We start from the raw sequence: 16,022 nt of genomic DNA, 5'->3' as shown, positions 1-16,022 counted from the left end.
TTCTACCACCAGATTCGCTAGTGTTGAGCTATCAAACGAGCAGTGCTTTTCGTGACGAAGATTCGCCCCCGTGATACATGACTTATGAACCATTTACATATTATCAAAGATATCCGATTAACAAGATGGCCATGTGAGTTGGGTGTCCATATACATCATAGGACACATGTCTTTTTTGTGATTGTGCTGCCACGTAGGGGAACAGTATAGAACTAAGGAAACCCTTACGAGGCTTACTAAGATTTTTCTTGATGCAAATGACATTTGATTTGTTTTCAATGGGTCGAATTTTAGATCTTAGTCGATCCAAAGGACTTAATAGAAATGTGTCGTAGCTTCCGGAAGATTTTTCGTTAAAATATGGATATAAAATGTTAATCGTGTTTCCGATGATTCCAAGCGATGATCGCAATCACTCGCATCCAGATGATGCTCGAATTTGGAGAAGTTTTATGAGTATGCCTGGCGTAATGAATTTGAATAAACTGCATTTTTTAGTCTCGTGAGTGGCCACTGGGTGCCACTGGTACACTGATTGTATGTAACATGACAACATACTGGGGGTCGCGAGCGTCGCGAGAGTCAAGCTTGGGAAATGATGGGGTTCGATATTCAGTCCGTCTCGCCCAGGGAGGGTGCAGGCACGTCAAACTCGAACAAACTACGCCTACCTACCATGCATCGAGCGGGCCTTCCCAAACAACACAATGCGATTTCGCGGGCCATCCCCATCGGAAAAATAAACCGATTTCCAAGCAGGATTCGACCAGGCTTCTGGTCGCGTTGCCAGTCACACTTACAAACTCGCAAAAGATGAGCAGTAGGCCTACCTTGCCGCATGCGGGTCCCCTGGTCTCGCCCAAGCATGTTCATGCATGGCCTTCAAAATGTTTGACCTTGTAAAATCTAAACCATTATACGCCCCTCGAATCAGATATTTTTATTTTGCACCATATTCAACACATAATGAATGGAAAAATAGTATACAAAGCGTTTACATATACATATTTTCTGTATAACATTAAAAAAACGTTAGCAATAAAATTATTTGACTTTCCGAGTTCTTGCACAGTTTGGCTATTTCTCTATTGAAACGGGTAACTCGTGTCGTACGCTACGGCGTAGTATATATGATCTGATAAATACCACTCCCGGTTTGCTCCCACATTATTCACCAGGATGCTCCAGATTGTCCGTCGCATTGTTTCTGGAGACCAGCTTTTAAGTCCTTTAGCAACTCGCCCTCAATTCAGAATTGTAATAGTTCTGCAACTATCTTCAGCTAGAACACTTAGCATAAGCCTAAAATGATTAAAAGCAAAGCAATAAATAATAAATTGTAGAAATAAAACGAAGTTACAAACCTTTTCTTACCCCACCCCCACCGAGCACAAACGTTTGTTAACTGAACAGTGTTGTTTATTAGTAACTTTCAGTTAGCAACCACCAAAAGCAAGGCACACTTCTATCCCTATACCACTATTTTGATTCTATATTCTTCCGCAAGCTTACTGATGGCGCTGCAGTTATGTTTCCAGAAATGTATGTAAGTTGAGGGGGTCTGATATTATGTAACACTAGTACTGACAATATCAGGCCTCCCCCTCCACCATGTAGCAGATTTTGTATAGAAATCAGTAGAAAAATGTATGAACCCTAGTTCTATGGCAGGCACTCTCTATGTACAGTGTGACGTAATTTGAGAATAATCCTTCATTTGGCTTTTCCGGTGGTCAAAGTTAGGGACGATTCAAGCGTTACGTCCGCCCTTTTTCAGGATTTTTAGACCATTATTATTTAGGGAATTCTACATATTTCCAGCCGTTTTGTTCACTTTGTCATAGAGGTCATGTTCAAAATTGGCCTTAAAACATAACATTCCAAACCAAGCTAATTATACGACCAAGTTTCAGGCAATTTAGCCTCTGTAGAAAAAAAAACCCTCATGACGACGAAAAAACCTCCCGTTAATATTCAAAGTTACTCAATATGTCTACGGCTATGGCCCGTGTTATATGGTGCAATTGAACAGACCTTCGAATAGTGAGTTGGTGAATCAACCAGTTATCTCAGTATATGAACGATGTGAGATGATCGAAGAAATGAGATAAATAAATATGCTCTGTCTAAGTCTTTAGACAGTGAACTGAACAAGATGTCTTTTCATTATCCTCCATAATAGAACGTTCCTAGATGTAATAGCCCTATTATGTATAACTACATGTAATATGTGTATGAAAATGATCAAACTGTCAACAAAGTCAGTCATAGCTGTGACAGTGGCCACAGAACATTAATTTGGGAAGAAGATTTTGTTTCCAGTTGAGACGTTATGGCATAATAAGAAAATGTAGAGATAAGTTCCAATATAAATAAAAAAAATGAACGTGACTTACGAGAACAGTTATTCCATTCGCACCACGAGTTCAGCAAACGCACGTATTCTTCGATGAACGTATGCATCTCCCCCTGCATCAGCCACTGTCCGAACGTAAAATCTCCTGCCACTGGCCATCTAAAAAAAAGGTTTATGAATGCGGGAATCTTAGAAAAAAAACTTCAAAAACTCACATCAGCCGCAGCAGACCGTTGGAAATGTCCAACAACACCGAAAACCACTCGGAACTAGCCGCGATACGTTGACCCTCTTCGGATGCCATACAGGTTTTCAAACCACGCGTGGCCACAAACAGATGCAACAGCGAGATGTACTCCAACGAATAGGCCTCCTCGTAGCCGATCACCAACGAGACGTCGCTTTCTAGGGATTTGCTGTGAAGCCAAAAACCAAAGAGTTGCAATTGAAAATGTTGTCTTTATATCTTTTCCCGTCCATATGCCGTGCGCCATACCTCCTAATAGCCGCGTAATCCACCGTCGATTCCGCAATCCAGTTCATGACGTAATAGGACTGCAGGAAAACTTCACTGTCCGGAATGCACTTGGAGCGAATGATTTCCATGGCATTGCAGTTGAGGGCAAAGTTGTTCAGCAGCAAGTGTTGCAGTACGATCAGATTGCGCACCACCATGTAACGCAGTTGGATCATTTGCCGGACGGTTTCCGTGAGCAGCTGGACTCCGAGCAGTCCACCGAAAGGCAGTTGTTTGGAGAAAGAAACGACTTGTAAAGGGAGAGAAATTAATTGTTGGGCGTAGTAGTTCTACAGAATCTGGGACGTTCGTTCATACAGGGGAAGAACAAAACGATCGGGACAGGCAAAATGACCACCAGAATAATACTATCTACGTGGCTTAAATAACGTACGAAAATTGAAATTATGTCTGCCTCCACTCGCATAACAGTCCCATTTGCAAAAAGTAGGAATTGAGCAAACGGCATTTGAATTTTGAAAACTTGTTTCCATATAAAACATTGAAAAATCATCATAGAAAAATGTTTCGAGCTTTTTGCACTTGAATACATAACTGTGAAAAATATTACGATCACTACAAAATTATTCAGTTTTGTGTAACATGATACAAAAACCCATGATGGAACTGTTATGCGTTATTTTCATTATGGGACGCTCGCGATTTGGTATTTTTTTTTTTAAACATTGAAATAAAAATTCGCAACGCATACTCGAAAATGATGACTATTCATGACGTTACTCAAAAGTGATGAAAAGTCAAATGGGATTGTTATGCGAGTGGGGGCAGATTATCATACATACTTTTATGAAATATTTTGGGCAAAATTTAAAAAAAATCGCAACCTGGAATCGAACTAGGGACGATTACCCGAGCAGGGAATGAGAACATACCTATAACAAATAGATAACTCATTTTGTTATTGACAACAAAATGAAATCAAAATAAGTTTTCTTTCCGAATTGTTTTATTTAATATCAAATTGAGATATGATTTTGTTATCGTTTAAAAAACTCAATGATAACAACATTTGATTTCAAAAATCCAAAAAAGGTTTAATATGCTTTATTAATATTAATTATATTCACAAGATATTTGTTAAATCTACCAGAGTATTTTACTTACATATTGACACAAAATTTATAATTTGCTGTTTCTGGGTAATGGTGATTTAAATTGGCTTGAACTTTAGTAAATCTTTTTAGGGTGACTGGATATTATCGACAGGTTTGTTCTCTTCGTTATGAGGGGGTATTTATCGGCCAAGTTACCTGAAACTTGGTTGTATGGCTTGGTTGGGAAAGATTTGAGGCCAACTTTGAATCCAACAGGTTTCAAAAAGCCTTCCATGACGAAGAGAACAAAACTACCCAGAATACAAAAGTTCCCAGATATCAGTTATTTCAATCTAAACATATTGCCAAATATTTTTAAATTTTTAAATTCTATCCCGGGCAGAAAAGAATTACAAAACAATTGCAAGTTTTACCATTCAAAAAGAATTACTAAATGGTAAAATTTGCCATTGGGTTGTTTGAAATAAGTGACAAAAGGGCAAAAATAATAACTGACATTGTTCTACGAAATAACTGAAGAATGTCAAATTTTGACATTACAATGGCAAACCAAGAACAAAAAAAATAACGTTGAGAATTGCAACAACAATATCAAAATTAGTTATTCGCCTGTCGGTTAAAAAAAACTATCAAAAAGTTACCATTAGAGTAACCCAAATTCAAATTTTGCCACTATGTTGTTCTTGATAAGTGCCAATCTGCGATGGTTCATCAAAGTCGTAAGAGGTCAACAATATCTCACCAATTGCAAAATTTGTTATGATAGCAAAATAAGTCATTCAGTAGTTATTCTTCCAAATTTGATAAATGACAAGCGAATGGCATATTTTGATATGGTTTAATATTATGCTATTCACATGTTGTTTTAAGCTCTTCATGAAGAACAGTTACTCATGAATGACAAAATAAGTTAAGACAATAAAATTTGTTATTCTTTTGTTTTTGGTTTGCCATTCACCTCTACCCGGGATATTAAAGGCAAAAGAAGTTAGATATGGCCAACCGAAGTAATTCACGGTCATTCTACTGTTGAAGGTCACATATTTTACCTTTATAAAGAATTCTCGCGCGAAAAAGGATTCATTGTAGCTCCGTACCAAAATGATGAATCTCGTGATGTTTGAAGTTTTGAAAATAACACAGATATTTATCATACATGGAAATGATGAATGCCATTTCACTTATTGTTATGCCAAACGGCCATCTTACCAATCGATTATTATGCCAGATTATGCCATTTGGCCATTATGCCAAAATACTATGCCAAACGACATTACCCGATAGAATTATTGTAGTAATATATTTTTCCTATCGGATGCCTTATTTTTTCAATGTCATCATTTTCCCCGGGTAACGAGGGAAAAAGCTGAGGAGCCGAATGCGACTCAATTCGTTGCTCGATGTCATTCAATTTGAGTCCCGATGCCTGTGGCTCTGGGATGTCGTGAACATCTCCCACATTTGTTTTGCTGCAGTGCATATAATCAGAAGGAAAAGCTGAAATATAATTACCTATACAAAAATATTAACCCTCGAGCGATCGCGCTGTTGTATTTTGTACAACACGTTGAAAAAATCTCGCTTTTTGTACTCAGCATTAGCGTGGTGCTGTCGCAGGTAGTCAACCGCGCGAGTTACGGAAGGTTAAGCGCAGTTGTCCTTTGACTCCAAATTTACTTTTCTTTGTCACTTCAATGTCTATCATTAATCTTTTAGTTGAATCATGGTATAGTTATGCTGCATATCTATGAGGATATCATATCCGATTTCCATACATTTTTTCTTCGTTTAGGCTCCAAGTTAGAAATGACTGTTGATGAAATGTTAATGTTACAATCCATAATACTACGGCATTGATAGGTGTCATATTCTGATGATATCGTATCAAACAAAACATGTTTTCAATCACGATTCTTCTAAATTTAAAATAAAATCTAATTAAAATTTTTACTTATTCATGTAAATTAATGCCTAATAAAATATCAAAATGAATACTAAATTTGTTATTAATTTTTAGTTATTACCCTTTAGATTTGATAACTCCCTGAGAACTGCGTATGATATCAAGTCGTAAAATGTTGATAACAAAATGAGATATCAATTTGTTATCAATGAGAACTCATTCTGATTTCAATTAGATATTCCAATACATTATTTTGTTATCATTTTTGTTATGTTAACACCTAAGTCATACAAAATGAAAACTCACTTTGTTATCAAAATTCGTGATATCTAAATAACTCAATTTGTTTTCAATTAGTTCTCATTCCCTGCTCGGGTAGATTAGCGACTGCGTGCTTTACTCTGGTTAGAAGCCAATAGTCCATTTTATGAGCCGATTTTATGAATGAATTTTGACAGGAGGTAGTGTCCAATAACCCGTGAAAACCAACATCATCATCAACATTGTTGTCACTTCGTAAAATGGCTCATAAAAGGTTTGTTTTTTTTTTAGCAATGGCGTTTCATAATGTATCTTGTGCAGTGTGTGAAGAACACGGCACTGACAGCGAAAAACAAGCAACAAAAAAGGCGCGGCAACAACGATTTGTATTTTCGTTAGCAGATTATGACAATGATCGCTCCTGAGTTTGTCCACGCGCTCCTCACATCGTGATTTTCGTATTGTTTTACAACTGAAACTCGACTTTGAAGTTAGCAAGAGTCTTATTTAGTCGAACTTCTTATGAATCCGATGATGGGAGTAGAAAATTTCTGCAGTAAACCAGGAGTAAGCGATGTTTGTTTTATTACCATCGTCGCACACAGCAAAAAATAAATGCAACCCGCGTGATGTAATTCATTCCGATGTACTAAATAATCAATGTAATCACGATTCCTATGTACGATTACATCGTTTTGATATAAAATCTTTTGTTCTTATGTGCACATCGTCCGATGTAATATTCATGCAACCGACGTATTGATCGGGTTGCAGCAGTTCAGATGTAATATTACACAACAGTTTTTTCTGTGCATGATATGCGTTTGTTGCGGAGCGCCTTTGTTGCCAACATACACCGCTTAGGACAAAGCGTTTGTTAATTGGCGTGGTCCGTTTCTGCTAGAAATCCCCTACATAGAGATGAGCGGAAGTTACATATGTCAATTCGGCAACGCTGTTTGTTTTGTTTACAACAGCTTCCAACACTTGCCACAAAGCTAGATGTTCAAACGTTTAGCGTGACTTTATTGTGGTGCAAGTTGTTTTGTTTACGTTTGCCAATTATATTCAAATTTTGTTTCTAAAATTTTTGAAAAAAAAATAACAGCGTAATTGAAGAAATCTGAAATGCATTGCAAAGAATAGCGCGAATCAAATCGGCTGAAGTGAATCAAACAGCAGCAATGAAAGTTGTTTCGAGAAGAGCAGCTACAAAAGTTTCTTCATGTGCATACGGTTTTGAAAGCAGAATTAATCAAATATTATCTTCTTACTAAATTTACATATGCCATCAAATTCTCGATAATAAAAATAAATATTTGTAATACGTTCATTGTCGATTACAATACCGGTCAAACAACACCTTCCTACAAACGATAAACATGTTCATTTGGCCCACACTTTGACAGTTCTCTCTGCTCGATTGGCTCACAATGGCCGCCTCCGCACATCTCTATAATGTAGGATTACTAGTTTCTGCGTGCCCTGATCTTATGATTTTTATAATAGGGTAAATGTACCAATAGTGGTGCTATTAGTAGCTCTTTGTAGTAAAATAATTGAATACAATTGATAAAACCACAAAATAAAAAGGCTGAAAACGTTAATCAGTAGTGTTTCACCTAAATTTTCTTGAACAAAATATGTAAAAACTATTATTTGTTTCAGTTTTTGTTAATAAATCACTTGCACCATCTAGGTACAAGGTTCCTATTATGGAGGTAAAATTTAACATTGGTTCCTATAGTGGCGCATCTCATTGAATTCTTATGGGACCCACCACCATAGGAACACTACCACTATAGGTGCAAAGGAGCAAAGAAATTAAGGAAAATAATTGTTTAAAATAGGCTTTTCGGCAAATCCTGAACACAAAACTGTATTAATGTTATTAATTAGGTATGATGCATCTATTAAAAATGTCATTTGCAAGCGTTTTGGTCGAAAGGAGCCTCGTAGCCGTGCGGTTAGGGTCACCAAGCTTCTAATCGCACCATGCTGTGGGGTGAGGGTTCGATTCCCGCTCCGGGCGATGAAACTTTTCGCGAGAATAGTTTCTTCTCCGTATCCACTGGTGCATGCTCCGTGTGTCCCTTGTCTAGTGTTAAGTTTCATTCAGTCTGTGCAGCCTTTGGCTGAAGACGGTGTCCGCGTCTTTAAAAAAAGAAAAGAAATGATGCTAAATAGCCACTACTACCACTATTGGTACTACCTCCACTAAGTGAGGTTTTACCCTAATCTTCTTGAGGTTTATCATATGACAAGTAGGTATTATGGATTTCGCTTCCCCGTTTATGAAAAGCATACTACTAGCAAGTACTATGAAATCATTAAAACAAAAATTTCAAAGACTTTATTTTTTTGAAACAATATTCACGGACTTAGATTCAAACGCAAAATATTTTTGTTTGAAAGTGAAAGCAAAATAAAAAAGGCGAGCGAGAATCGAAGACGAATACTGCTATAATAAGCTATACTGGTAGCGAGTTATCGTTCACAACCAGATCTGCTCTTGAATAATATGTATTATTTTTCTGCGTGTAGGGGGTTTGCCTTCTACCCTACGAGTCCGGCGAGCTGCATGGTCTCATGCGCCATTATCGAGCTTCCGACAAAGAAGAAGCTGTCCGTTTGGAAGGACCACTTCTCTTTGCACTAAGTATCTCTCCTCGAGTAGAAGGTCGTACTCTTTCTTGGCCAGATACAGCAATAGCAAAACTTGCTTAAGGTCTTGATATTAACCCGCTCGCTGATGTAGAGGATCAGCGATTATCATCATATTCGGTTGTCCAATCCTGTTGCGGTTCTACGTCCACGAGAGGTCTACTCTACTCCTCCACTCATCTGCGCTAGTTCCATCGGTGCTGCTTCATCAAGTGACACTTCTAGCTGGTCGTTGTTGGCTATTTCAACTTCTATCCTTGTCTCCCGCCAGGCCACCTCTCGAGTTCATCGTCACACAGAAATTCTGAACAACGCTAGGTAGTGGAAACAAACGTAAAGCAAACCAATCTCATGACAGTATTTTACTGCAGCCGTATTGGTTGTATTACAAGCTTTGTTATCTTAAGCATCGAAAAAGCTGTGAAAGAGTGCAGCGCAACAACTGTTCGGAAAAAGTGCAAATTTTTCGTCGCACGAGTGTTCCGGGTTCGGGCGAAGAGGTTGCACGCGCGTGGATAGTCATTCGAGCGTTCCAGGTCGTATTTTTTTAAAATAGTGTAATTTGTGCCAATAGTGGTGTGGAAGATTGGCCGACCAAACCGGTTGCGCGACCGGACGATTTTCGGCAGGAAGAGCTCGGCTCCGCGAGGAATTTAGAAGAAATATTGTTCAGTGCGGGGACAGTGATTCGGAGAAAAATTTGCAAATGGCGCCGACCTAGGATGCCAGCTCAATAAAGGAAGAAGAAAACAGTGTTTAAGGACAACATTCAGTCGAAGAAAACAAATCGATATATACATACTAGTTTAAATAGTGTAAATAGATAAGAGGAAAAGAAGGGGAGAAGTGTTCAATTAGATGCTAAGGAAAACAAAAATCGAAAATTTCCAGAAGTGTAAATAGATAAGTTAAGAGAAAAATTAGTTAAGTAAATAGTTAAGAAAAGAAAAAAGAAAAAGTCAGAAGAATAGAACGAAATAGTAAAAGGAAAACGAAATGAGAAGATTACGATCAAACAGCTCGCAACAAGGCTCGGCTGCAGCAATGACGGCGAATAAAACGGGGACGATCCGAAAACCCAGCGTGGCCACAAGGAGCCTCGCAAAGACTGATGAAACCAACCTGCAAACCATGTCGGAAGTGGCGTTCCTCGAGCCACTTGAGTTCGAGAAGGAGTTTCCCGGCCACCCAATCGACGTTGGAAAGATCCTAGCACAGGAAAATTTCACCAGGCAAAGGGACGTCATCAAGGTAGGTCGATTTCGCTTCAAAATAATTCTAGAGCGGAAGGAGCACTACCCACAACTGGAGAAGATCCGGTTCGAGAAGCATAACCTCCGGTTGTTTGCACCAAAGTCGGTGTAACAAACCACCTGCTTCGTGCGAGGCATCCCCAAGGAGTACGACGAGGAAGAGATCCAAAGGAACCTGGCAACAAGCGTGCCGATCCTCAAAGTAAAAAGGATCATGAAGCGGGGTCAACAAGGAACGGAAGAGCTGATGCCAACAAAGAATGTTAAGGTGGTCGTCAAAGGAGGAAAAGTGCCCGAATCGTTCCGAATGTACGACTGTCCGGTTAGAGCAGAACTCTACGTGTTCCCGGTGAAACAGTGCCAGAAATGCTGGAGATTCGGGCACAGTTAGAAGCTCTGCCGAGGTAAAAGCAGATGTCCGTCTTGTGCCGAAGAACACCCACAAGGAACTCCCTGCACGAAGAACAACAAGTGTGCCAACTGTGGAGGTGACCATAAAGCAAGCGACAAAGTCTGCAGGGAAAGAGTTAGAAGGGAGAAAATTCTCAAAACAATGAGGACGGATAAAGTGACCTACGCCGAAGCAGAGTCCCAATTCCCTAGGCTGAGCAACAGATTCGACATCCTGGATATCGAATCCGAGGACGAATTCCCGGAGCTGGAAGATGGCGAAGAACAAAGAAAGAGAAGAGAGGAAGGCAGAACAGGGGGAAAGAAAGAGGAGGTAAAACATCAGGATCGTCAAGTCGAGGCAGCCAACAAGTCAGGACAAAGCGGACGACCCCACGAGACAGGAATCAGGAACAAATGAGCGACTGGGATAAGGAAGAGCAGGTACGAGATACGCGAGGTTACGATGTCATCATCGTAGAGACGATAGTGGAAAGGTTGCGGCAGGACCTGATCAAGCAGCTAAGGTTGAAGAGCTGGCTTAAATCGCTGATCGAACTGAGGGACGAAATATCAAGACGGATGCAAGGAGAAGTGACAGGACTGGAGACAGACCAACTAATAGTGTACATCTTCGGAAGAATCAACGAAATCATCGGACACAACCCAAGACTCCAACAGGAGGAACAGAGAATAGCCCAAGCGAGTCAAAATGGCCAGTAAAATAGGAATTATCCAACACAACATCCAAAGCTTAAGACCAGCCGAAACAAAAGAAGAACTGTACACACACATGACGGAAAATGCGGTGGATATCGCATTGCTCCAGGAAATATGGTTAAAAGAGGACGAACCATTCAGAATGAAAAACTACACCCTGGAATCGAAGAGAAGACCAGACGGATACGGAGGAGCAGGAGTCCTAATACGCCAAGGAATCGAAGCGAGCAACTTAAGAATGCCGGAATTCTCCATCCTGGAGGCCGTAGGAGTCGAAACAAAGAGCGAAGCAGGCCGGATCAGCGTCGTTTTAGCGTATTTGCCAGCCAATACCAGTAATCAAGCGACAGAAGACATCAAAAAACTTTTCCAGTGGCTAGAGCATCTGGAAGGTGAAATCATCGTCGGAGCAGACCTGAACGCCCATCACAGCACCTGAAGCCCGGAATTCCCCGAATGCTCCAGAGGAAAACTGGTCAATCAGATCTCCATGGATTCTAAACTGATCCTTCTGAACGACGGGTCCCCCACAATGTGCCTAGCCCCAGGAAACCGTCCATCAGCGATCGATCTCAGATGAAATCCCTAGAGTTAAAAAAACTACGAAACGCGTTAATCAAGACAAGGTTATAGAAGAACTTAATGGAATTAGACCGCAATACATCTACAATCCGGAAGAAATGCAGGAGATTTTCGAAGAAGCATTAGAAAAGGCATCCTACGTAGTGAAGAACAAAAAAGGAAACTTCCTAAAAAGATGGTGGACGAAAGAACTCTCTTTGTTGTACAAATCAAAAAGAGAGGCCCTTAGAATGTAAAATCGCAATCGTTCAGAAAATAACTACTTGGAGCTACAGAAGCGAAGGGCGATTTTGAAGAAGGAGCTCAGGAGGACCAAGAGAGCCTACGTGAAGGAATTGTCAGAGAACATAGATGAAAGTACCCCCCAAAACAGGTTTGGAACATTGTGAAGGGCATTGACACAGCCTTAACTGGAAGCGACAGGAGGCTAACAGAGCTAAGCCTTGAAAAAGGTACTGAATTCATGAACTATTACTTCGGGGACAAACTACATCCAGTGAGATGCCCAATGGTTCAAACAGAAAAAGAATTGGAAGGTTTCGAAGTAGCGTTAAAGGAGAATGAAGTCCTGAAAACCCTGAAGAAAAAGAAAAAGCATTCGGCGGCCGGAGAAGACAGGATGTCCTACTACATCCTTAAGGGACTGAACATCAATATGCAGCTTAAGGTCGTGGAGATGCTGTCGGACGTGTTTTTGTCCGAAAGGATCCCGGAGAGGTGGAGGATAACAGAAATCAAACCCATACCCAAGCAAGGCACAGACCCTTCGCTACCAAACTCAAAAAGGCCAATCGCACTTATGAATGTAAATTTGAAACTAATCAACGCTGCAGTGAAAGACAGGATAACAGAAGTGGCCGAAATCAACAACCTGATGCCGGAAACTTCGTTTGGATTCAGAAGTAATTGTTCATCAACCACCTGCATCAATTTCGTCGTAAACGAAATTTCAGACGCAAAGAAGAAAAAGCTGGAATGCCTTGTGGTGTTCTTAGACGTTTCAAAGGCCTTTGATTCGGTCAAAACGGAACTGCTGCTGGACACCATGGCAGAACAGAAAATCCCAAGCAAACTAATTGAATGGATTCATACCTACCTGAAGGAAAGAACGCTAGTCCTGAAATCTGACCAAGGAGACATCAGGATGAAGATCAACCAAGGACTACCACAGGGATGCCCACTGTCTCCGGTGCTTTTTAATCTATACACCACGAAATTACACGAGGACAACGAGGAGGACTGTATGCTAGTACAATTTGCGGACGACTTCGCGTTGATTACCAAGGCAGAAACACTAGAAGCAGCAGAGGAAGTAGCAAACAGGAGATTACGGAGTCTGTCAGCGAAGCTAGAGATCATGGGACTCGGAGTCAACCCCCAGAAAAGTGCGGTGGTCCCATTCACTAGGAAGGCGACGGATCACCTGAGGATAAAACTAAACAACCAGAGGATAACAATACAGAATACCCACAAATACCTAGGTTACACGATGGACAGGGAACTAAGACACCGGAAACACATAGAGGACGTATGCAAGAAAGCTAATAACAAGCTCCCTCTATTCAAAATGTTGGCAGGGAAAAAGAGTCATGCCAATCCGGCAACTCTGATTAAGATAGGCAACGCACTCATAAGAAGTAAACTAGAATACGGCGCCACGATATACGGTTCAGCAGCAGAAACCAACCTTCAAAAAACTCAGATAGTTCAGAACAGCTACCTCAGAATAGCCTTCCCGCATAGAAAAATACAGTTCGTGGTATCGTTCATATTATACGATGCCTATTGGTGGAATGATGACTATACATGTAATAATTGTAATATGATATAATTATCTGAGCTGAAAATTTACAACTTTTCAAGATTTTTCAAGTATCATAAAACTTATAATAACGATACATTGAAAAATACATGAATAATTTTTAATAATTAAATATCACAGAAAATCAAGCACAAAAACCCTCGCATCCTCGTAAAAACTATATTTCTCCTTGGTTTGCTTTTGCTACTTTATTTTCAGCACAGTAATGCGACAGTTGTTGATAAAAAACACCCACAGGCACAAAATGCTGATTCGCGATTGACACCACAAGCCATCACTTCTGCGCTTGCAGTCTAAACCTCATAACGGAAGTCCTGGTTCGCAATTTGCAATCACCGTCGGATTGAATTTACAAACTTACCTGCCTTATGGCGGCAAAACCAGGTGGAGGCCCTTGAATCCACTATGCATCCTTAGGCAATGTTCCTTCGGAGTGCTCCTGCAAGTTATTTTCCTTCTGCTTACCCACTACGAACTTTATTGGGTTTGAAGCACCCGCGAGCACTCTTCAGCTGTGGTCTAGCACATAGCACGCGCGCAGAACTACGGAGCAGCACCAAAAACCACCGTTCGAAACCCAAACACACAAGAAACTACAAAAAAAAAATGCGAAAATCAAACAATGATACACTGAACGGTAGATAAATTTGACAGAATCCGGCGAGAGGCCGCAGGGGTGTATCAATATTTTTGGTCGGTAAAACAGATTTGGTGAAATATTTCCTCTTTATTTTGATTATTCGCTGTATCATTAAAATAATCATAAACTGATTGTAGCATGAATGATTTCTCGAAATTTTTGTTCGTGAAAAAAGGCATTTTTGAATGGTAACGATACTTAACAACCCATTCGGTCTATCATTGAAACCTCAAAAATGATTACTGCAATCATTGATATGATTCTTGGTGTCATTGATTTATGATCCAGTTTATGATAGCATAAATCATCGGGAAATGATATGCTGTAAAATAGCCGTATAATACCGTTTTATTCGGGTTGCAGCTTCTAAAATCGACACCAGTCCATGTAATACTATCGGAAACCGGACAAATCCCAATGAAGGAAAGAATCGAATATCTATCGAAGAGGGAAATTATCAAAAGCATGTACAACAAGAACCAACTAGCCAAATTCATCTGGAAAACAATAGACACCGAGGAAACAAGCGGAACAAATCTATCATCAGTCACCGATAAACACCTCGATGTGGTCATGCAAGTCCATCCAAAGAGTGAAAACATAGCGTGGGATGCCAGACCGAAAATAGTAGGAGGAACCAACATTCGGCGGAAAATAAGGAAGACACTGGACAAAAACCAGACCAAAAAGGAAAACCTATCGAAACTTCAATGGAAACAACTATTTTGGGAAACCATGGACACAGATTACAAGGAATATAACAGGATCTTCACGGATGGCAGCAAGACGGAAGAAGGAACAGCCTTTGCGTTCTTTGACGAGAAGACCAACAGCACCAAAGCACACAAAATCAATCCAAAAGTCACCATAACCAACGCAGAACTAATGGCCATTGAAGCAGCGATAGAGTGGGCCTTACAACACTCTTACACCAAGGTGGTCATATTAACGGACTCAGCAAGTGCATGCTCCATACTCCAAAACCAAGAAGAATCAAAGAACAACTATATCGCGTGGAACATCCTCAAAATGCTGCTACGACAAGAAACCTCCAAATACAGACTACAATGGATACCCAGTCACTGCGAAATAGAAGGCAACGAAACGGCAGACAAGGCAGCAGTAGAAGCAACAGCAGGTCGGCAAACGCTACACAACTCTCTTACGGTAGGTGACGCTTTGCTCTTGGCCAAAGAAGAAACGTGGGAAAGATGAAACCTCGATTTCATCGAAATAAGCCGAGAAAAAGGACTATGGTACAAAAGGATACAGCAACAACCCCTGAAGAAACCATGGTTCAAAAAACTAATAATCAACCCAAGGGAGATCAAAAAACTCAGCAGAATACGTTCGGGACACACGCTCACCAAGGAGAGAAGATTCCTATGGAAATGGGAAATCACCGATCAATGCGAACTGTGTGACGAAACAGAAAACATAAAGCATATCCTGTACGATTGCCCCAAGTACAACTGTTGAGAACCACTGGATTGGCTCTCATGCTCTCGTCGTTCTGCGTGCTCGACGATAGCATTTCGTTATGCCTTCGGTCGATGCACAATCGCAGAAATTAGATTAGAAGTAATGTAGCCTTCGTGTCGTGTATGTGTCGCGTCTTTGTAATGTATATTTTATATTGTAAATGTTACGTCCTGGAGTTCGGGGTGGCCGGGAGACATAAGAGTCTATTTAAACTCCCAGGCGTAGCGAAATAACACATTAAAATATACTTTATTTACAATATAAAATATACATTACAAAGACGCGACACATACACGACACGAAGGCTACATTACTTCTAATCTAATTAATCTCCGCGATTGTGCATCGGCCGAAGG

The 16,022-nt window shown here is 40.3% G+C and overlaps 1 protein-coding gene across 1 annotated transcript in view; it reads right to left on the bottom strand.

Annotated features, from left to right (window-relative positions):
• Positions 1–16,022, bottom strand: part of LOC109399475 (nuclear pore complex protein Nup160 homolog) — a 30,746-nt gene that overhangs the window by 9,074 nt on the left and 5,650 nt on the right. Inside the window, exons 10-12 of the mRNA XM_019671919.3 lie at positions 2,853–3,123; positions 2,572–2,772; positions 2,397–2,515 (exon numbers count right to left, since the gene is read on the bottom strand). Of these exons, the coding sequence (XP_019527464.3) occupies positions 2,397–2,515; positions 2,572–2,772; positions 2,853–3,123 (591 nt within the window). The remainder of the gene's footprint in view (positions 1–2,396; positions 2,516–2,571; positions 2,773–2,852; positions 3,124–16,022) is intronic.

The sequence above is a fragment of the Aedes albopictus genome, chromosome 2, assembly GCF_035046485.1.
Source record: "Aedes albopictus strain Foshan chromosome 2, AalbF5, whole genome shotgun sequence".
In the NCBI taxonomy this organism is placed as follows: Eukaryota; Metazoa; Arthropoda; class Insecta; order Diptera; family Culicidae; genus Aedes; species Aedes albopictus.
Note: the sequence above shows the minus strand (reverse complement) of the source record. Positions and strands in the feature narration are given on the sequence as shown.